General features: G+C 37.7%; 3 protein-coding genes across 3 annotated transcripts; all 3 read right to left on the bottom strand.

Annotated features, from left to right (window-relative positions):
* Nucleotides 1-2,291: 2,291 nt before the first annotated feature.
* Nucleotides 2,292-5,579, bottom strand: LOC145234223 (uncharacterized). The gene is made up of 4 exons (XM_080098978.1): nt 5,380-5,579; nt 5,054-5,166; nt 4,519-4,644; nt 2,292-3,616 (listed from the first exon to the last, which is right to left on the bottom strand). Exons 1-4 carry the CDS (start codon nt 5,577-5,579, stop codon nt 2,823-2,825), a joined length of 1,233 nt encoding a protein of 410 aa, XP_079955104.1. The 3' UTR covers nt 2,292-2,822.
* A 41-nt stretch (nt 5,580-5,620) lies between these two features.
* Nucleotides 5,621-6,554, bottom strand: LOC145234222 (receptor-interacting serine/threonine-protein kinase 1-like). Its single transcript, XM_080098977.1, has 3 exons — nt 6,537-6,554; nt 6,275-6,447; nt 5,621-6,197 (listed from the first exon to the last, which is right to left on the bottom strand). The coding sequence occupies exons 1-3, from the start codon at nt 6,552-6,554 to the stop codon at nt 5,621-5,623; spliced, it is 768 nt and encodes a 255-aa protein (XP_079955103.1).
* Nucleotides 6,555-6,771: 217 nt separating this feature from the next.
* LOC145233585 (plasminogen-like) lies at nt 6,772-17,973 on the bottom strand. The gene is made up of 18 exons (XM_080098340.1): nt 17,827-17,973; nt 17,404-17,520; nt 16,691-16,819; nt 16,156-16,325; nt 15,423-15,558; nt 14,549-14,681; nt 13,998-14,222; nt 13,738-13,880; nt 13,458-13,566; nt 12,211-12,305; nt 11,174-11,323; nt 10,560-10,665; nt 9,982-10,112; nt 9,690-9,857; nt 9,267-9,432; nt 8,789-8,928; nt 8,244-8,385; nt 6,772-7,519 (listed from the first exon to the last, which is right to left on the bottom strand). Exons 1-18 carry the CDS (start codon nt 17,876-17,878, stop codon nt 7,387-7,389), a joined length of 2,445 nt encoding a protein of 814 aa, XP_079954466.1. The 5' UTR covers nt 17,879-17,973; the 3' UTR covers nt 6,772-7,386.
* Nucleotides 17,974-22,557: the final 4,584 nt, after the last annotated feature.

Here is a 22,557-nt window from a genome sequence, read left to right as displayed (position 1 = left end):
AGTATAGTTGTGCGCAAACAATTGCTTTCTTTTGGTAATTGACGTCATCACTGCTTGGTGCTTGTGGGTCGCCAATCCGTTTTCTGTTTTGGTCCGTCATGCGTATACGCGCGTCAATTTCGGTCCGCCGCCTTCCGTCGAGTAAACACAGAATGCTATTTTTTTTCGGACGTACGCATGCGATTTTCGGTCTAGAGATAGTGCAAACCTGAGAGTAATTTCTAGATTGATTGATTAGTATCAATTATTTTGAACAAATCACGAGACTTGAAGCCCTCTTGTTTCCACTAATAAGTTAAGGTAAAATATGCAAGGTTTCTTAGAAAAGAACAGACTTTGAACTCGACTGGAACGCAGAACAACAGCGGGATACAACAGCTAATAATGTAAGTAACAATAGTTTTCGGGTATCCAAAGGGGACAGGGGTCACGAAAGAGTCAGTTCATAACACATTTCAGGCACTTACCTACTGCTCTCTGTTGATCGCAATTATTCAGAAAAAGGAAACTGCAAGTAAAGCACCAGAGTTTAGAAATTCGGAACTATAGCATATATGCTGTATTAATATTTGGGAAGTTATTTATGAAGTCATAATCCCATTGTTGTCGTTTTCATGCACTTAGGTCAGGGGTTCTTAACCAGGGGTGCACGCACCCCCAAGGGATGCGAGGACTGTTCCTAGTAGGTGCGGGGATGCTGAATCATTAAGGTTGGTTAGGTATATTCTATTTAGGCAATTACAGAAGGGGGAGCGAAAATTGGTTGGTGATTTGAAAGGGGGTGCGAAAATTGGTTGGTGATTTGAAAGGGGTGCAGCAAGGAAAAAAAGGTCCACTGACTTAGGTACTGGTTGATGTTTCTGCTACAAACTGTGAAATGTGCACCTAAAAGTTATCAGAATAAGTTCATTTTTGGAAAGTTTGATTGCCCAATCTCAACAAAAGAAATTATTTATATAATTGAACTAGTTGGAGAAAACCTGCTTTGTGTAAAATATCCCATGTACTGTGATGAATAGTAACATACCTTAAATGCCTGTTTTTCAATTGCAGCAGAATTTGGTTTAACAGGTAATTTAACTAATTTTTATTACAACGTGGATACTTTTTTAATGATGATAGAAATGTTGTGGTTTTTACAATATAATTACTTTAAAACCTTTTTCTTGTACATTGGAATAGGTTTATGTTGTTCTTCATTTTGTGATGTATTACAAAGAAAAGTGACATATGAGACACCTATGTAAAAAGTAGGCAAAAAATCCAATGGTTCAAGATTTATAAATAACAGCACAGGTATGAAAATCAAATGATTTATGCTCCATATTTGTAATAAACCTACTAGGCCCTATATGTGTGTGATATTGTGTAAGGGATGGACTCAAACAATATGCTACCATAGAATACTGCAGGAAAGATGTTTTGAACAAGAATAATATGTGAGGAGTTTTTATTTTTCACATCTGTATTGCAATTTTATAACCACGGACCGTTTTTCGCATCCGATTATACGCACGTTGACGCAATACGCAATCTTCACACAGTAAAAAGACGCTGGGAGCCACAAAGCTGTTTTGAAATTCGAAATGAAATGCGGGCTACTCTACAAGATTTTTATTTCATCGTTAGTCAAACAGTAACCTCACACTACGGGTCATGTTATTGCAATGGATTATATTTTTCGACTCATTGATGCGATGGACTACGAGCTGTATTTCAAGGGGCGACGGGTGTAGATTCACCAGGAACATCCACTAAAAGCCATTTTCTTTTTAATTTTATTCCCTAACTTAATGGACTATTTCACATACTGTTTGTCTATATTGAGGTTTTTCACGATTACGGATTCCTATTTACTCTATTCGACCTGTTTAAAGCCGAAGTAACAACCGAATTCCAACATGAGATTGCCATTTACATTTTCAGGGGTCCACAGGACTTACAGGGTTACTTGAAGGGTGCCACGAGGGCCAAAAGTTAATTTTAGGGGGACACGGTCCACGTAAGGTTGAGAACCACTGTCTTAGACTGTGTGTATTGCAGGTCGGCAACCTATTTTGCACTGCGGACCGTTTTAAAAAGTGAAATTTTATCACGGACCGGCCTTTAGAAAAACTACAAATATTCAGCAATAGAAACGCCTACAATTGATTTATCATCCCCAGGATGCACAAAGAAAATGATTTATACCATTTACCTTGAAAATTATACGGTCCGGTAACGAACTCCTCGCAGACCGGTACGTGCCGCGGCCCGACGGTTGCCGACCACTGTTTTCGTAGACTTGAGTGGATATCTGACTTTATTAAAACTTCAAACATAAATGTACAGCAGGGGTTAAAACTTTTGAAGAAGGAAAAATACACAGCTATAAAATAGTTTGGTGTGTGCTGGAACTGAATTTAGATCTGCGTACAACTTAATATTAGCTGCACGTCACTTAATTGCCTAACGTGTGCAAGTTATGCACGTTTATGCTCCAGCAAACAACAGATCATAGATTTTACTTAAGGTAACCGCGACCTAGAAAAATACGAAACGAATAAAACTAATGGGCAGGTACGCGCGATCAATAACGTTATTTTCAGGTCCACAAAAGGTTAAAGTTGCTAAACAAAGCTAACTTTACATTTGCCACTTGGGCTTAGTTGTTTTACTGGAAAATAAAGTGTCCTCACTGCACAGTTGTAAGTCGCGCCTGGCTTTTCGGGTCGGGTTCAGGCTAAGAAATATTCAACCCAGAATATAGCGTTTAGCCTACACACAAAGCCAAGAAAATCAAACGAATATTTACAAAAAAATGATTCTTTTCAACAGTTGTCTCACTGACAAATACTTGAGAATAGGTGCATACGTTGTGACCTGTCCAACGTTTCATTGTTTAAATCGTTCTCACTGTTTGCAATAAATTCTTCTCGTTCTTCCTCTGTTAAATCCTCCGCATTTTTATATGCTTCGATTGCTTTTCCGAAATATTCGATTGCTTTGGCGATCTGTGAAGTTTCACTGTATAAAGCACCAAGATTGTGCAACAAGGACCCGTAGATGTAAAACTTTGAACTTTGATTTCCGAACTGCGTTTCCATAAGTTCAAGTCCATGTTCTATTGTTGATTTTTCCGATGCCAAATCCCCGATGTAACCTTGAGTCATTTCAATATGAACCAAACACCGAGCCTCCAGTTGACATCGAATTTTTTCGTTTATTCGAAGGTTGTGTATTTGCTGAGCCATGTAAAACATGACTTGTATCACGTGATCGCGCACAATCTCTTTGTTATTTGATTCCGACAAAAAATCAGAATTTTCCATCAGAAGTTCAATTGTTTCTCGAATTTCCTCCATACAATCCACTACACTTCTCGCTACAGCGAAGTCGGGGGTTTTTGTTGCGTAGAAATCTGCGGCAACCCTTAAAAACAAAATTGCTTCCCAGAATTTGCCCCCATTTTTACGCCTTGTAGCTTCTGCTTTCAAATCTTCGGCAGTGACCGCTCGTTGATCTTCGAATAACCTTGAAAATTGTTGTTTTGCCTTTTCTGCCTCGTCATACTTTCTCTTTCTTAGTAATTTTCCATATTTTTGAACGAAATAAGTGCAGTCATATGCATGGAAATCTGTAATTACAGTTTAACGTTAGTTCAGATAAATAAAAATATATTTAATTATTAGGTAATCGGCATTGCTCCGATTCTAAAAAGAGTCTTGTGGATTTACATTAAATCCCAATTACCCTTAGTTTTCGTAATATTTTGCGGCAGACTTTAATTTGGTGATTCCTGGTTAAGTGTTTTGTCCGGAGGGCTCTTTTACAATTGCGTTATGTCGCGGGATTCCCTAACGTCACGTCAAGGTTGCTGGGACGACATTTTTCTTTCGGTTTTGTCAAGGTACAAAGTTCCATGACTGATACTAAGTCAACACTTCAGCAAAAGCGAAGTTAAACATTGTGAACGGTGATCATGATCATGCTAAAATCCTGATAACACTAGGCTACCCACTCAAGCATGGTAAAAATGCAATCTTTCTTACGACTGTAGCCATGAGTGGCCAGCCGTGTTAGAGGTCATCGCGGTCGGAGAAGCTTTGCGTTCTTTAAATTTTAGGTCAATGTTGGTTGGGCGATATGGCAGAGATTTATCTGTTTTACGTAATGTAGTCTTATACGTTCCCTTAAAAGTGTCGATTACTTGCCTTTAATCCCGGAGTTAAATAATCCGCCCTTGGGTTTATGAAAAGAGGCAAACGACCAGCATTGCTGGATTGTGATTTCCCTGGGTCCCAACCTTATTTTCGGTTAAACAAAGTTTGGCCACCACGCCGACTTAAAAACTACAAATACTGAGCAATGAAAACGCCTAAGTTAGTTTATCATGGCAGAGATAGGTGGGCAAAATGTTTTAAAGCATTTAACCTGAAAAAGTATACGGACCGGTAACCAAATCGTCGCGGATCGGCACCATGTCGCGGCCCGGCGGTTGCCGACCACAAAGCCACGTATTAACGTTGTCAGAATTACCCGGTGGTTGTGGCGTGTTAGTAGAGGCAACTTGTTCTTGTTGGGAAGAAGATGTAGACGGTGCTTGTTGTACGTCCTCTGGTGGCTTGGTCGTTTTGCTTTTACTGCCACTTGGTGTCGAGGGAGCTAATATATATTTGTATGAGACTTTAATATAATTTTTGACGTTGCCTTATCTTACCTATGAGGAATATAAATACCAAAATATTACAACTTTCTGACAATCTGTTCACGTTAACAAGGGAATTTGTTTGAGCTGCTAGTTGCCATTGGACAAATATTGACTTTCAACTGGCAGCCATTGGTTGCGACCCTATTCTCGTTAACAAACATCCAGCAAAGTTATCTTAACATTATCTTGCAGCTCAGCAACATGTCGTTATGCATTAAAAGTTTCGGCCTGAATTGACGCTTCCGTGTTTGATATTTTGGTTGTTGACTTAAAATACCGTTTCTCACGTCTGCACAAGTCCGCACAGGCCAATCTTATAATACATTATCGCAAACAGCAAGAAACGAGGTTTTTGTCTCATACCCAGGTTGGGTGATCCGCTAGAGGTTGGGATTTCCTCTTGTTGAGAAGAAGGATTCTTCTGTGCGCCCCTTGCTGGTTCGCTTGACCCTCCCCCGGTGTCACCTGATGCGAAACTAAAAACATAGCTGGGTATTAGGCTAAAGTTTTTATGTTTGATTCGCTATGTTGCCGTTTAAAAAAAAGTAACATGTCTAAGGAAAGCAGATCGTTTGTCACAAATAGGTTTACATTAACACTTTTACCATTACTGCAAGTTCCCCCGGAGACATTAACTACGCCCGGGTGCTATGATCTGTTTCACAGAGTTACCCTTTGTTGATTAAAACATTATAACTTGGTTTGTTACTTTACCATGAAAACTTCTGGAACGTGTTGAAAAGTAATAAAGAGGAACGCGATGACTTTCGCTGGCTTGCGGTTGGTCGTCCAAATCCATTTGCTTTAAAGTCGTCAAAACTTGGGAAAGTAGCTTGGTGACTTTTTGCTTTTCCAAGTGCAGTTTTAACTCTTCCTTTACCTCAGTCATTGTGGGACGTTTTGTGGGATCTTGAGCCCAGCATCGCTTCATCAGTAGTTGGAGTTGCTTTGCGATTTCTTTTTCTTCAACTCCCTTCGCTCCTCTTCTGCCAGATGTGGATAAGGAGTCTTACGAGTCAAGACCCAATAAATTAGCATTGCAAAGGCGTAAACGTCTTGTTCCTTTCTTGGTTTCATGGTAAGATCGCTCAATTTTTCAGGAGCAGTGTAATAAGGGGTGAATTGGGGCCTTTCTTTTTTGCTTCGTAATGTAGGATTCACTGTTGCCGAAGTACTATGTGTTGCCAGTTCGGAGCTACCAAAGTCAGCTAACTTGCATTTTAGTTCTTCAGTAAGCAACACGTTTCTAGGTTTTAGGTCCTGGTGAATTAAACGTTTATCAGGTAGATTGTGACAGAAGGCCAATGCTGATGCTATTTCAAACAAAATGCGAACGCGCACTGCAAAGCCGAGCTCTTTAGATGTATCCATGAGTAAAGTTTCTAAATCTCCACCTTTGCAAAATTCCATCACAATTCCCATTGCAAAAGACCATTTGACGTAGCCAAGTATTCGAACCACATTTTCATGATCTGCTTTCTGCAAGTGTTCCATTTCTTCCATTATCCTAACAACGTTACAATTTAGAAGGCTATTGTGGTTTAAGGTGATAAAAAATGTTGATGATGATAATCTTTAACTTACATGTTTACTAGCAATGACCTTTTGCGTTGTTCACCAATGACCTCAAAAACTTTTATTGCAACCTCTTTCTTGAAACCATTGTGATAGCCAAACAGAACATCCCCAAAACCTTCTGAACCGGCCATAAATTCTTTAAGATCACACGTGATGTCCTCGCAGTCCAGTTCTTGTAACTGTTCAATTACAAGACAATGCAGATAATTACCAAAATCTTTTGCTGCTGAAACGTTTAAACTTAAAAATATTCACGAGTTCTACTCACTGGGCTTGTTGAAGTCATTCTAAGATTGTTTCAACCTTTGCACAAAAATCTGCCTGACAACCTGTTCTTGCTAATGAGTAAAATGGTTGGCATTCGCCGAAGTTAGCCAAACATTAACCATTCACTAAACTATAAAGTTGTCACATGCCATAAGTGACGCCATCGATAAATATGCAGCTACTGAGCATTTCCTCTCCCGCTCTTAACACAGAGCTTGAATCGCAAACAATGTAAATCACGCAACAGAAAAACACTTTTATGTAAAATATCGTTGCTGCCCGATTCCCATGCAGTGACTAACCGCTTACGATTTGCTGCGAAGTGAACTTAAAACGTCCGGTTTGGGCCATTCAACTATTGCCCACTGATGTTAATCAAACTGCTGTTTGGCCAAAAAAAAAATTCGACCACCACGCTTTGCAACACAATTGACACAAATATTGTTAGTACTCTGCCATATCAAGTTACATAGTGCACTAGCGTTACAAATAAATTCCAGCAGGTAGGTAATGCACAATTTTCTATGTGCGGATGATCAATGGGGGGCAATTGCCAAGGGTAGGCGACGTAGCCTAATTAGTAACCATTGATCATCCGCACATGTCCGAGTTAAGTTTATTTCGCCGGAAAATAAAAAAAAACCGTAAGTAGTTGCGCAAATTTGAAACGTTATGGAGCACAAAATAGTAAATGACACAATTGTTGGATCAAGAAACCCTGCCGGATAATTTCAAGCGCCGGAAGGAATGGGCACAAAATCTGACGACAGCGCTTCGTATAAGCTTTCACCGGGTATACTGTATTGTATTTCAAGAAAAATTGACAAAATACACTCGAGTACGAATAAATACTAGCAGGCGGGTACTGCACAATCTTCCCATTGTTGATCAGGGTCTGTAGTGTAACACCAAACTGAGTGGTATCCTAAAGACCTACAATAGTTGTGGGGCCCAAGACCGGCGTCCGGATAGGTGTGGGATTTGCTGAAAACAATAAAGAGAGAAATTGTTCATACTTATAGTGTCTCAGTATTGTGAATGAAAAAAAGCAATATAACGAAAACAATTAAAGTGAATATAAGTTTGCTTGTACTTTTTTCGACTTTTTTGCATTGGTTTTCAACAGTTGCGAAGAATGGGTCTGTCTAAAGTTTAAACGCTTGGTTGAACTATAATAAATGTTAGCCAACAACGCGACCGATTACAAGGACTCTAGAACATGTGCAGTCGTATCTACACCACTCCGTTTTAAAAAATACAAAATTCTATAGCTACTCGGCAATCAGCAGTAACCGTCGCTACAATAGAAAAATTAAGCCTTTTTGCCTTGTCTATAACTCATTAAACTTAATTTATGGAACCCTTGACTGTTTTTTTTAAATTCTATACCTTATTTCGCGCAATAAGAAGAATTATTTTGCGCAAAACAAGTGGTAGTCAGTGCTAATCGGTTAACTAAAGAACTTAAGGGACGAATATCAACAAGGCGAATAATGTCTGTACATGGGCCAGGCGCCAATTCCTATGCCCTACCCTTAAGTCTTACGGACCAAAGTGCAGTGCACCGGTTTCCCCCCCTTCGTATCGCCTGCGTATAGTTTAGAATTCCAATTAAAAAAAACGATAGGCTACTTATGGGGAAAAAAACGTTATTTTTGTTTTAGGGCATCATATACATTTATGCGTCAGGCATCTACTAATAACATACGTAGTATGGTGATGTGGGATATTAAGATCCCATCTCTGACAGGTTCGGTTTCCAACAGTCATACTTAGACCTCCTCTGTATGTCATTGCACTCTCTAATGTGCCGTCGACACAGCCGATGGGTGGCGCCGGAGGTGGTGGATCTGTAACCAATAAAACATTTTTTTTAGGATTTTTAAATTCAGTACAGGTTGTGGTGGCGTTTACTCCAAGTCTCTTGCTCGGCAAGAGTGGCCTAAGCGCTATAACTTGCCAGTTACTCGTCGTTTATGCCCCCCAGTAAGAGGAGATGCATTGCCTACGATGTAGAATTGTAATCGGACCCAATTGGACACAAAATTTCAAGCCAGTAACCCAGCCTTGTAATGTTTTAAATACACCCCGACTTAAGATCAAAAGTTAAGTTTACCGATGAATAATACGACAAAAGTCTGGTTAGTGCGAAATCAGGCCCAAATCCATACTGTTTCATTGAATATTATGGCCATACAATTGCAAATTCTGTACTTATTGAAATGCAAATTATGTGCGCTATAACTTGATTACCTGATATACATTCGGGGATGTCGCAAAACTCTTTCACAGTTATATAGCTTTCAACATAACACCAAGGCCAGATATCACCATCATCAGGTGTTCTGCAGTAGTTTTCATCCAATCCAGCATCAACAATCTGCTCAAGGGTTCTAAAGCAACATACATTGATGTAACGGGCAGCCAATCCTTTTTGGTTTATAGCATCGCGTATTAACAAAGCTGTTCTTCTAATGTTTTGTCCAACAATGGCGTAGTATTTTGAATACCGGTATACTATTTCTAATCATTTAAGCCGAGAAATGGTTGCCTATTTTATCAAATGCAACAATATTCGGCAATTGTTCGCGAACAATCTTATCAAAGTTGGAGATGACTCAATACTAGTCAGGCTTCAATTAAGTGTACTAATGGGCTTATTGTAATTATTAGAAAACAATTAACTTTTTATTTGGAAAGCGTGGAATCTTTTTTTATTAAAGAAAATTACCTGTATTCATGGTTATGTGGAAATTGTGAATCCCATCGTTGACAAGTGTGTCCACTAGATGTAGTGCTTGAGTTTCCTCTGTACGACGGGGCGTTCGAAAAATTTACGCAGTTCATTTCGTGATTTGGAGGGTAGGGTGTGGGTGGTGCCATTGTTACTGGGGGTGCTGCGTTACAAACGTTAATTAATTATAACTTCCAAATCAGTAAGTTCTATTCTAAATTGTTTTGTTAATACTAATTTCATGTAGTTTCAATTGGGTTAATTTATATTGTGTAACTTATTTTGTGTCAAAACAATTTTGATTTTTGTGAAAAAACAACAACAAAAGTTAAAAAAAAGAATTGGTAATTGCAGTGGGTTCTAAAGTTTTAAAAACTACAAATTTTACAATAATGTTAGAGAAAACACGTTTTTACTTACGGGCCGTAACATTAGGTGTAATCCCGCAAGAGCATGATTCTATTTTCCATGGACTTCCCACGCACAAGCCCTGACCTTTAATCCCTCCAACACATTTGCGTGTTGCATAACGCTTGCCTGTTTTGCAATGACAACCAGACCATTCGCTGTAGTTTCCCCAAACCGCATCTGCAAAACAAATATGTTAGTTGATCAATGTCTAGGCTACTTCTTGAGAACATAAAAAAAACTTTTTTGTTTGAATACAAAATACTTGTTGTTACTATTTTACTTTTAATAAAAAATATCCTACCTTCGTTGCAGAGTGACACTTTACAGGGCTGGGTTTTGCGTTTGTTGATGTAGCAGAATGGCAAGGACTGGTTGGTTGGATTTCTGCAGTATTTGTTGTTGAGATCTTTGTCTGGATATGATGAAGGTTTGCTGTAGATAACACAGTTATTGTTTAAAAATAAATTTACTGCCTAATACAGTGGTCGGCAACCGCCGGTCCGCAGCCCGGTACCGGTCCGCGAGGAGTTCGTTACCGGGCCGTATAATTTTTAGGTTAAATGCTATACAACATTCTCCCAATGTATTCCGGGAATGATAACTAATTTAAGCGTTTTTATTGCTAAATAATTCTAGTTTTAGTTTTTTTAAGTCCGGTCCGCGATAAAATTTCACTTTCAAAAACGGTCCGCATTGCAAAAAAGGTTACCAACCCTTGGCCTAATATATAAGTTACATTGTGTTCCCAGGTTAAAATATTTTTGAAAATAATCACAAACACTGAGAAAATCAAAACTTAATTCTAAACCCAACCTAGATATTCGCTTTTGATAAAACTTTCAAACACTTAGTTAAAAATTTTGAGCAAAATGCTTTTACATTGGTGTTTGTTTCCATTTTCTGCATTTCCTTCCCCTCTGTGTTTGTGACATAGTTCCTCTGTAGCTATCCAGATTGGTTCGGTCAAAGCAGTCACCGTCGTCATCTTAAGATAAAAACAAACTGATGTCCGATGGGTGGAAACAAATGTCAATAAAATGTTCGAAAATTTACTTTCAAAGTGGTAATAAGGTAAGCTTTGCTATCAACGTGACTTAATTCACAAACCCACAACTGAGTGTTTTAAATCATTTTTACCAACCTTTTTTGATCCGACCCAAAATTTAATGTAATTGTGTGCTTGCATGTACCCAGAACTATTTCCAAGAAGGCTTTAATGTTGTTAATTTATGTTACTTTTGAATCATTTGGGCCTTTTTGAGGTAGGGAAAACTCCAAAGTTAAACAATGGCAAAAATTTTCCCTTTCAGGCTTTTTCAAAAGACAAAATACGTCTAGAAAATAGTAGAATAAATTGCCGCAAAATTACAACTTGTTTGGAATCAAATTACTACATTTTCCAGATCCACTATACTTAGACCCACTCTCGACGGGAATTTTTTATACGCTTTAAATTTTCAACTTAAGTTTTAAACAAACCAGTTACAACTTACATAGAGGGCAATCCTTGTTTTTGCAAGTTCGCTTTTGAAAAGGAGTTCCTCTGGCACAAGAGTCTGTAGAACATGTTCGAATACGCATTCGCTTTCCTTTCCCACAACCTTTGCTACATTCTGAGTATTCTTCCCAATTGTTCCAGGAACCTGGGTTAAAGACATATTGATGGATTGATTTTTTTTTATCATAGAACGCCAGGCCTGCAAAAGGCGTTATACCGAATCAGCCGGTCTTCCAAGCATTCCCATATGGCAAGGCACAGGCCAGAAAAATCTAGGGCTGATCCCAATATGAATATATTTTTCTTGGTTGAGCTTTTGATTCAGTGGTTTTAAAACTTGTCAAAGAATTTTTACACCCGACAATTTTGTTTTTCAACGATTAGTTCAAGCGATTGAAGTCAACATGTAACCCTAATTAAAGCAACGATTATATACAGGGTTGCCATCAACATGAAACCGAAAATAAGGACAACCGAAAAATTAACTTTTCATACGAAACGAAACAAACGTTTTTGAACAAATCTTTGCATTTATACGACCCATGACATATCATATGCAATATCTGGGCCAGAAACAATTATCTGTTTCAGCAACTCCTTGGTTATAAAAAAATACTTCGTGCATCTCGCGACAGCTCAGGTCTAGGTATACTTTTACTTAAACGGGTATTTGACTTGAAATTGTTGAAAATAAGGCAAAAGAAGGACCCAAGTCAAAAATAAGAACATTTCTCAGAAATAAGGACAATGAACTTTTCTAAGACATAGCCCTTCAAAATAAGGACAAATCTTAGAAATAAGGACGGTATGGCAACCCTGATTATATAACTGAAAACAGCTTTGTGCATATAGCAGTCTACATGGTCGAAAGTGCCACTTCAAAGACCGCTACTTTATCAAATATTCTTGACTGCCTAGGGAAGGTTTGTCACGTGATCCACAGCGACATTGCGATTGGTCGCTTTCATCAAATACATACCATGGTATAGCTTGGTTATATTATACAATTTTGTAGCCTATTAAAAAAAATACCAGGACAGGGGTCCATTGGTGGACATGGCGAGGACTCCCAAAATTCACCCGGACAGTTTTCAGATCCTGGTTCATTCCCGATGCAATGACGAGTTCTGAAATTACAGCTGGTTATTAACGGCACATTTGATGAAGACAGATGTTACGGATATTGTTACTACTTTCTTTATTGCACTGTTTTGTCACTCGTTTCGTTTGTTATTTTGTCACTATATGTTGTTCGTTTCCATTAAAATTATTTATTGGTGTATTGCACAGTTTGGTTACTGCTTTTGTTTGTTGCTGCGTCACTGTATGTTATTCATCTCCCTAGTTTTTGTTCTATAGTATTCCTTTGGTTTTGTTTTACTTAGGCTTCCCATCCGACTTTGCGTTTAATAGTTCAGAGTCTTTTATTTTATTTGTGTTTTTTTATTTTTGCTTTTCGAACTCAACCAGCCGCGCTGACTTGGCATTCCATCGCGTTACCCTAATTGGACAGTTGTCAATTAACCTTTCGAGTAGCTCGTGTTTTCCCCCATCAGGGTGGCTCCAACGTAAGGGGCGGTTCACAGCTGCATGCAGCTGTGGACTTGTTTTGTTTGGTCGGCGTTTTAATAACGTCCTTTTTTCTTGGGGGAACTTTTGGTACCGAATGGTCTCGTTTTTAGTATTTTACAAGTGCAACTTTAGCCCAATTTGGTTGTAAGTTAAATTGCGTATTTTAGTCCGCTTTTATGACGAGTACAAAAGACAAATTTACCTGTTCGTCTCTGTGATGCGAAAGCATTAAGGGTAGCGTGCGGTCTTTTTCTTGGTTTTACCGGCTAGCCGTTAGAGCAGTGTCCTGAAGCTTAGACGCAGAAGCAATAGCGCTACACATATCAAGAAGCTACGACTACATAGGTATTGCACTTTCTGCATTAATCGATTTTTTTAGTAATTCTTGTATGACTCAAAGAGGTGTAAAAATTGAAGTTATTGCCACGTAAGACAGTTTTCAAAAATTTTAAGAGGAATTTATTCCCAATAACACAATCAATAGGCCTAAAAATCCTTAGCTTTAAACCGTATCTCCACTCTATTCTTTTATATAATACATAATACTTGGAAAAAGAATTATATTTCTGCAAATATAACTCAGATAAAGCTCTCGTTTAACAGAATAGTGTGACAGCGTTTTTAGTCATAAGTGAAGATTTTAAGACTTTTTAGTTGGACTATGTTGGTAAACATGTTAAACAAGCTAAACAGAATCGTTGACGCACCTGTATTGAAAACCTTGACCGCAAGTTGCTAAACATTGGCTCCATTCTGTAAAGTTGGACCAAAATCCCGGATTGCTAAAGGGTCCAAGTGCATCTCCGACTTTTGGAACTTAAAAACAAATTTGTGTAAAAAGTTACTAGACATTTTAATGGATGTAAGTTTTGTTAGTCTTCATCCACCAAGCAACGCACTGGGTGATTCCAGATTTTTCAGACATTTCAATACAGAAATCTTTCAATCCGGACAAATCGTTAATTCGTAAAATAAATGTATATTTACCTGCGTCCTCACAGATAGGTATGTCACATGGTTCGAAAGGTACGTTTGGATCTGTGGTGAAACACCAAGGGCCTTGGTTGTCGACATTAGGATTTCGGCAATAATTCTCCACAAGATCACCGCCCGTTACAATGGATGGATCACTACACAGGATTTAAAAGAAATTAAGAACTCACAAGTCAAAACTATGTAAACAAAACGATTGCGCTAACAAAACGATCTTTTATTATTTTGCTTTAGCAAAGGCTTAGTTCTCTTACAGGTTATGTGCGTGAGGTGTGTGAGTGTCCCAGCGCTGACAGGTTCTACCACTTCTTGTTACCGAAACGTTTCCTCTGTAGCTATGTCCGCGGTCTAATGAATGGTAGCAGGCTGTTGTTTCTGGAATGCCCCGTTTGCCGTTACAGTTGTACATGGCAAGCAACTGTACTTTATCCTCAAAGGACATTCCCCATCGTTGTGCGGAAAACGTGCTGTTATCAGACCTGAACAAAATCCACATTGAGTATTTGATGGAGCTTTGACGAATAAACGTGGCTATCAAGGGGGATGTTTCAATTGCTGTTTCACTGCATTATTTAGCTGTTTCATTTTGCAAATCCATAACAAAAATCTCAGTATGCCAGCCAGTCCCCAAGCATTCACCACCATATGGCAAGGCGTAGGCTAGAAAAATTTATGCGGTGGGATTCAAACCCACGACAGGAGTATTTCCGGGACTCTTAAAAAAAAATTTTTATTGCCATTAAAATTTACCATTACCATTTTTTTCTGAAAAGATCACAGACAAAGAATATGAAGTAATACAAACCGTTTAACGATTGTCGGTAGGTCATTTTTACTGAATGCAGCTGAACTGTAGTGCATTACGGACATAAAGTCGTATGGAGATGAAAATGAATCGACTTGTGAGACAGGTCGTTTGTAGAAGTTGCGTTCCAAACCTTTAACAAAACAAAACAAAAATTTGTTCAGTTGGATTGTTTGAAGTATAGCTGCTGTCATTACAATTCAAATTGTCCGCTCTATTACGAAGTGGCAGCTAGCTATAAATTCCTTTCTGATACTTCTTCCTTTGTGATATTTGTGATACTCTATTAAGACATAGATGAATAGCCGGGATCAGCCCTGAAGCGTCGATGCAGACCAGCGATCACGGCACAATCATATAAAAATCATAGTACGCCAGGTCTATTGGCGGACTCTCAACTGAGCCCTAGTGTAAACAAGCCGTGGAAAGACTCCAGTCGTGGGTTCGAATCCCACCGCAGGCTAGATTTTTCTAGCCTACGCCTTACCATATGGTGGTGAAGGCTTGGTGACCGGCTGATTTAGTGGAACACCTTCAATAGGCCTGGCGTACTATGATTTTTGAGTTACTTTATTTTATGAAGTAGATGCTATTGAGCTCGCTTAAAACTTTCTTGCATTATTGTGCAAGCGTAGTACTTTTGTTGCATGTTATGAACAATTTAAAACCATTGAGTCAGAAAACTGGTTTTAGGAGTAAAATCCTACTAATGTTGTCCCAAAATTTTGTTTATCACAAAGAGTAACTTAATTTGTCTTTTCATTACTTTTAATGACACAAAGCATTTGTAAAACAAAAGTAAGCCTTAATTGTTTGCAACATGCCATCTGGAATTATATTCAGACGCATTCAGATCTGTTATGCTTCATTTTACCTGCTATGATATTTTGTTCCAAAATCCTGACATAATTATCTCTATCAGGTCGTGATTGCTCGTGCCAGAAACCAAGAGCGTGTAAAAGTTCGTGCTCCACAACTCCTGTGTATTGACAGCCTTCTCCAATTGAGAGCTAAAACACAATCAGACCCAACATGTTTGACTTGTGCGTCTTTGCAAGAAACACACATTCATTTATCTTTACTACCTTTTTGGACACAGATAACCAGGTGAACTGTGTGCGATATTGGTATTTTTATGTCCAATACACTCAACCGTTCAGAATAAGCACAACACAAGTTTTAATCAGTCCCTTTTGTTTATATTATGACCTATGCAGTAGGTTTTGTGTTATAGGCAGGGTTGTCATAACGTACTTATTTCTAAGATTTGTCTTTATATTTTTTTTGAAGGGCAATGTTTTGGACAAAGTTATTGTCCTCGTTTTTGACTTGAGTCCTCATATTGTCTTGTTTTCAAGTCCAATCCCTGCTAAACGTAAAAGTAAACCAAGACCTGGGGCATATTGAGATGCTCAAAGTGGTTTCTACGAACAAGGACTTGCTGGAACAGATTGTTCATGGCAAAAATGTGGCATGTGATATGTCAAGGCTCGTCCAAATGCAAAGATTTGTTCAAAAACGTTTGTTTCGTTTCGTATGAAAGTTCAATTTTTCGGTCGTTATTTCGGGGTCCATGTCGATGGCTGCGTATAATTATTTGTACCTACCACTTGTTTGCCGCCAGTTTTTCCAATATAAGAATAGCACCGGTTGCGATCCTTGATAAATTCAATCATATCCGAATCACCAACTTGTGCCGGGACAAATTTCAAACAGGAAAATGCGTTGAAAACTCCTACAGCACGACTTATCGCATCTCTGTGAGCCGGACTTGCTTCTGTATGAAACCAATAAAGTTGTTGTAAGACTGTTTTCTTTTTCAGGAAATCTCGCTTGTGTACAGCCCAAAACCACAACAGTAAGGCTTTATTTTGACCGTAAATTTAATTTTTACTGCACTTCTTAAATTGATTTATTCCATACCAATAAGAAAAAGTTTTTTCAAACAAAAATAAAACAAAACAAGTCTAATTACTAGATCCATGTCATTATTGCAAAGGACAGCAATATTAGAAGAATGTTTTCTTCTTTTTTGAATAAAAATGGTAAAAAATGTCCTCTAATAAAGTATTCACATTATTTTGTTACACAAAGAAACATTGCTGTTTTCACCTACAATTTCATACACAAGTTATAACTTACGAATGTCTTTGGAATAATAATACGGAACTTTAAAGAATCCATCGGAGGTTGGTGTGTCCCATCGGCCAGCAAAGATTGAGGCAGCTCTACCATCATTTGTTTTTCCGGTTATTATCTCCCATTCTCTTACTAAAAGAAAGCAAAAAAAACATTCAACTTTTGTTTTTATTACTTGTGATATAAAAGTGGTGGGATTCAAATTTTTTGTCAGCTGGTTCTATCACAAAAGTCATATTTTTCAGCCGGTTCAGTTACAAAAAGTCCATTGACAGTAACCAGTAATGCTAACCGGTTCGCTGATCTCATAAAATTTCGTGATACGGTTCTATAAAACCGGTGCAAACCAGCTCAATCCCACCACTGCTTACACGCTATACATCCGAAACCTGTCTTAATTTCTACTTTAAAACATCAAAGAGCATCAACTACGAACTGAAGAACGTGTCATTATGATAGTTTTGTAAAGAAACGTATTAAGTTTTTAATGTAAACGCGTTTATATGGCACTTAAAAACTCCTTTGTACTGCATTAACTATAAATAACAAAATATTTTGAACAACAATTCGAAAAAAAAATTGTATCAATAATTGTGTCAATTACATAATCTTTGATAAATGTTCAAACATTTCAATAAAATTAGATTTTGTGTAGGGCTACTTTAAGTGAAGAAAAAGCTTAAATTCCTATAAATAAGTAACTTGTAGTGACTGACCTGTCATTCTGATATCATCCACCATAATTTCGCAAACGCATTCACATGTTTGTTGGTCAACATGGAATAAGCCCGTAGATTTACATTCTTGTGAACAGTCGACCCTGTCGCAGCAATCTACAAACAAAAAGCATTAGAGCAAAAGATACTGAAACATTTTACACATCCTTAGCAGAGTATTTATTACAAGCATATTATAAGCGTTTAAAGTTGATTTTAATACAGGAATCAGCCTGTGAAACAGGGCCTGTTTTCACCTATCAAATATCCAAAGTTACCCAAGAAGCGCAATAGAAATAATCAGCGTCGGTATAATATTTTATTTTTAAAACAGAAGTATTAATTTCGGCTATTAAGAAGGCATCGTCAGTTTCCGTAAGGTCTTATTCAAATAGAATATTTGTGTAATACTTTGAAACTTACCAATTGCTTGCATACAAAATACGACACAGAAAAGAAACAAAACAGTCCTCATAGTTATGGGGCCTCGGTTCTCAAAACGCACAAGTAGTGACCAGCGTTGCCCTTACCAACTGACCACAACCCCAAGAAAATGATTATTGTCGAACTGCCATAACAGGTTAACGCACGTTAATCTAATTGAACTAGTCGCCTTTCCGACAGGGAAACGGAAAATAACTGTTGTCCATTGTGTTTGTAGTGTGTCATCGGAAACAAAGTAGAACAACACTGGTTGTGTTTTACAATGGTATGATCAGGGTCGTAATGCATCATTAAGAGACCCCGAAAAAAAAGATTACCTACTTCGCTCCAACTGTTGACTCGCCATTAAATGTTTGTCGCTAACCAAAGATGGATTGCCTTTTTTCGTAAGACGAGTTATATTGGCTTTTTAAACCTCGTTGTTTCCGTTAAAAAATATTAAAACCGCTGAGCAACAATAAAAAAAAATAATTTCAATCCTCATCTGAATTATGATTACTACCTTAATTAGTTGTTTGTGAAACCTGTTGATAAAATGCAAGGTTTGCCACCTACTGCTGAAAACCACACAAACACCGCAAATAGGAAATGATTCAAAACGAATGAAAACAATAGTATGGTAATTCCATAGTATGACGCCAATTTTCTTGCTAAATGAAAGACAAAGAAACTTCACTGATGATTTTACCCATTTCATTTGCCCTTCTGTTATCTGCTAGTCGAGACTTGTATGCCTGCATTACAACAACTAACAGGCCAGATATTTTTGTTTAGGTTCAACATACAATTAAAAGAAATGCAAAGTTAAGAAGATTCGCACAAAATTGCAAGCAATGTCCTTTATATTAATTCGTAGTATAAATCCTTGAGTTAAGGTTGTAGGTGTATAGCTAGATTCGGGTAGGGTTTAGGACAGGTTCAACAACATATAGGCTTAGATTGGACTTACTTTACTCTCGTGTTGTAATTTCATATTGGTTTAAGTTGCGAACCAAAGTTTAGAGCCGTTTTCAATAGGGTTCTAACCCTAATTTCGAACCTAAAATGTAAAGTCAGACCCGAACTAACTCTCTGCTTGAGTACGTTAAAGACCATTGCAAGTATATTGTTTGTGAATGCAGCAGAGATTTTCTTCTGCTCAGTTAACACGAATTTCAAAAGAACTCAGATAACTAAAGATACTTTTAGTCTTTTGTAGCTGGTGTCGGAAAAAGTGCATCGCAAAGAATCGTTTCATTTACAGAGATGCCGTTGTTTTTGTAAAGTGTCGTGCTGTCTGTGCCATTAACGGCAACAAAACCCAAAATTTGTGAATAGTAGTTTACAGTACAACCAAAAAAATGTTTTGTATTCAAGCAGCGAAACGAAATGCATAGACTTACAGGTTATGTGATTTTGCCTGCGCTGCTGATTATTTTGGCGGGATTTCCCACTGCACGCAGTTTAAGTCGGCACAGACAGTAAGTAATAAAGTAAAAATTTTTGTTTGCAAACTGCCTAAATCAGTGGTCGGCAACCACCGTACTGGTCCGCGACGAGTTCGTTACCGAGCCGTATAATTTTTCAGGTTAAATGCTTAAAAACATTTTGCTCATGTCTCTCGGGAATGCTAAACTAATTTGTGCGTTTTTATTGCTAAATATTTGTAGTTTTTTGAAGGCTGGTCTGTGATAAAAATTTAGTTTCAAAAACGGACCGCAGTACAAAAAAAGGTTGCCGAACCCTGGCCTAAATGGTACGCGACCTTTTTAAAACATGCAAACGTTCTTCTCGAAAAAAATACACTAAAATTTTTTGGGTTGCTTAATCCTTTGTCTTTAAAAATAAATTCTAACTTTCTGCTTGATAATAATTGCTGGTGTTTCAATAATTGCAACATTCTTTACCAAATGTTGGTAGTGGTTTTCAATGCAATCATGTCGCAGTATGTTCTTTCACCAAGCAAAAACTCTACTCTACTCATCTTGTTTTTGAATTCGCAGGATAATAATTTGGTATGACACCAAGATATCAAGGTTAGATGACATCGTAAACCTTTTTTATGAAGGTTAGTGTAATAGCCTACATCTGTTTCAAAGGTAGTGTTAAATAGAATTGTTTCTTATACAGTTGATGTTACGTTTTATAAACTGGTTGATGCAAAAACTAAACACAGTTTGGAAAGTATTAAAGTGTTCAGAATGCCTAATTGTACGCAAACAAAAAGTATGGACCAAATAATTGCCACCAGAGTTAAAAACAGGCCTGAAATTAGAACCCGAACCCGGCACGCACCCGAATCGGTTTTGAGAAGCCCGTTTAGGCCGGAAAGGTTAATTGACAGGCCTATACTTGAAGCCTCAGAAAACACAATAGACAATTGGTTTTGAACAATTGGTTTTGAGGCGTTTTATGGCTGTTTGACGGAATCAAGCCCGTTTTTTGAAAAAAACCTAAGCCCGAACCCCTTCCGAACCCTAACCCTGCCCAAATTCGAATCCGGCCCGACTTACAACTCTGATTGCCACATCAATAAACAATAAGACAGGCCTGACTACATCAAGTTTTATTTTCATAGAGTTTTCAATGCAAGAAATGGCGCAAGGAGATCAAGCTCGACTCAATCGACATTAACAAAGCGTTTTATATTACGTCTTTTTGTTGCAATATTTAAACAGTTTAATGTGATCTAGTAATCAGACTATATGTATGTGTATAGAGTGTAGCCAAAACGTGTTTTTTTCTGCAGTCATAACTTACGCAGAGTCTTTCCTCAATCCTTTAAGCAAGGTTTCTTAACTTTTTTGAATTATTGCTTCATGTTATGATGGTTTTAGTAACAAGATTTAACGAAACAATTTAAATCTGATGTTCCGTGTATTAAATCAAGTTAACAAAAATGGTCTCGGAAAACGTATGATCGTGGAACGCTTTAGAAAAAGGTGTGTTTTAAAACCATGACAGGAGTCTTGCCGGGACTCTCAGCCGTGAGCCCGTCGAAAGTCGAATCACAAGCACCGTTGTCTGCCTCGTATGCCATTATTTCGTTAAGATGAACAAAAATACATACTGGGATTTGCCCGAAGTATTCATGTAGACCAGCGATAGCGGCAAACTTATTTATAAACCTTTCTACGCCAGGCCCATTGAAGCCGCTTCCGAATCAGCCGGACACCAAGCATTCCCATATGGCAAAGCCTAGGCTAGAAAAAGTCTAGCCTGTGGTGGGATTCGAACATTTTAGAATGTGGAAGGAAGTTTTGATTGCCTTTTTTGTCACTTCCTAAAAAAAGATTGGAGACTAATTGTATGCATGTGCTAACGATTTGAATTGCTTTTTTAAGTTGCTGCCTATTTTAAAATGGTGGTAGGTTATATTGTAAAGAAACTAGTTAGCTCAACTAATTTAATAGATTGACAAGTGGGAGTTGTTTAATGTGTAAAATTAAAGTTCACTAACAATTTGACTCTTACGTGTAGTAGCAGCTTTATATATTTCTGAAGAAGGCTCTTAAAAATGACCAGGTTTATTCCGTTTTTGCTGATTTCGATGTTGTTGATGAACTTGTCAAAAGTCCATGGCGAAGCACCCGCGAAGTTAACCAGCGTCAACGGGGGGTAAGAAGTTTGAATTATACGTTTAGGCAGAAAATCTTTAACGATACTTACAATTAGCAAAGCGTTTGTGGACTGAAATTTGAGCCCGAACCCGAAAGTACAAGCCCGAAGCCCGGCCTCAACCTGAATCGTTGCTTAGAAGCCACTTCCTCCAAGTTTTGGTCTCAACAGTTTCCGTGTTAGGATTTTCAAAGTAGATGTTACTGAAATAATCCCAGAAACTAGTCGGAATTCCGTTTTTATAATGCGTTATGTTGTAAGCTGTTATAAGTTGCAGTTTGACTTGGCTCCAGCAAATAATTAACAAATATAACTTATTAGCCGAATCTAAACTCTGTTGTGGCCAAACATATCGGATTTTTTTTACTTTTTTTTTGCTTTGCAGTGACAGGCCGCAATGGTTTGTTATTCGATTATCAAGATCTTCCATATAATTATAAAACATTAGTCAAAAAACATGCTTTCCAAACCATACAGATACAAATATTCTTTACATCGTTTTATTCTTATGGAACGAAACGCGTTTTTATTTAAACTTAAACTTTTTTCACAACATTCACACAGTTATTCTAAGAGGGGGTTTCTCGATGTCTGAGTGGACTAACTTTGACGTAATTTTAGTGATTTTGGCTGGTTTTAAATGGTTGAATGCTAATATGTTTTTGCAGTGTAAAAATTCCATGGGATAATATGAAGAACATGTTTGAAACTTGGAAGCTTGAAGAAGCAATGGAAAATATCCTTCGTGGTAAGTACACTTGACAAATCTAAAATACAATCTAGATCTTTCGTCGACAATTAGGCTTAGCAATTTTTGTACGTTTGTATGTGCTTATCACTGTATAAATTTTAACCAGCATTTTTTATTTCAATAGTTTGAATCTTTTTTTAGATCACCTCAGAGGATAAAAGCTCTTTAGTTTGTTCGAGAAAACGAAATTGTTGTTTATGTTATGTATAGTGTGTTTTGGTATGCAACAGCAAAATCATCGGTACATCAAATAAAACAAAAAATTAAAAAAACAAGTTTGATGCAAGGGTGTTGAATTTGTTGAAAATTTGAAACTAGATTTAGCTAGAATTAAACAAACCAACTATATGTATTTTAATTTA

Source organism: Phallusia mammillata, chromosome 6 (genome assembly GCF_965637545.1).
Source record: "Phallusia mammillata chromosome 6, kaPhaMamm4.hap1.1, whole genome shotgun sequence".
NCBI classification, from domain to species: domain Eukaryota; kingdom Metazoa; phylum Chordata; class Ascidiacea; order Phlebobranchia; family Ascidiidae; genus Phallusia; species Phallusia mammillata.
This window is presented reverse-complemented; position numbering and strand designations above follow the sequence as displayed.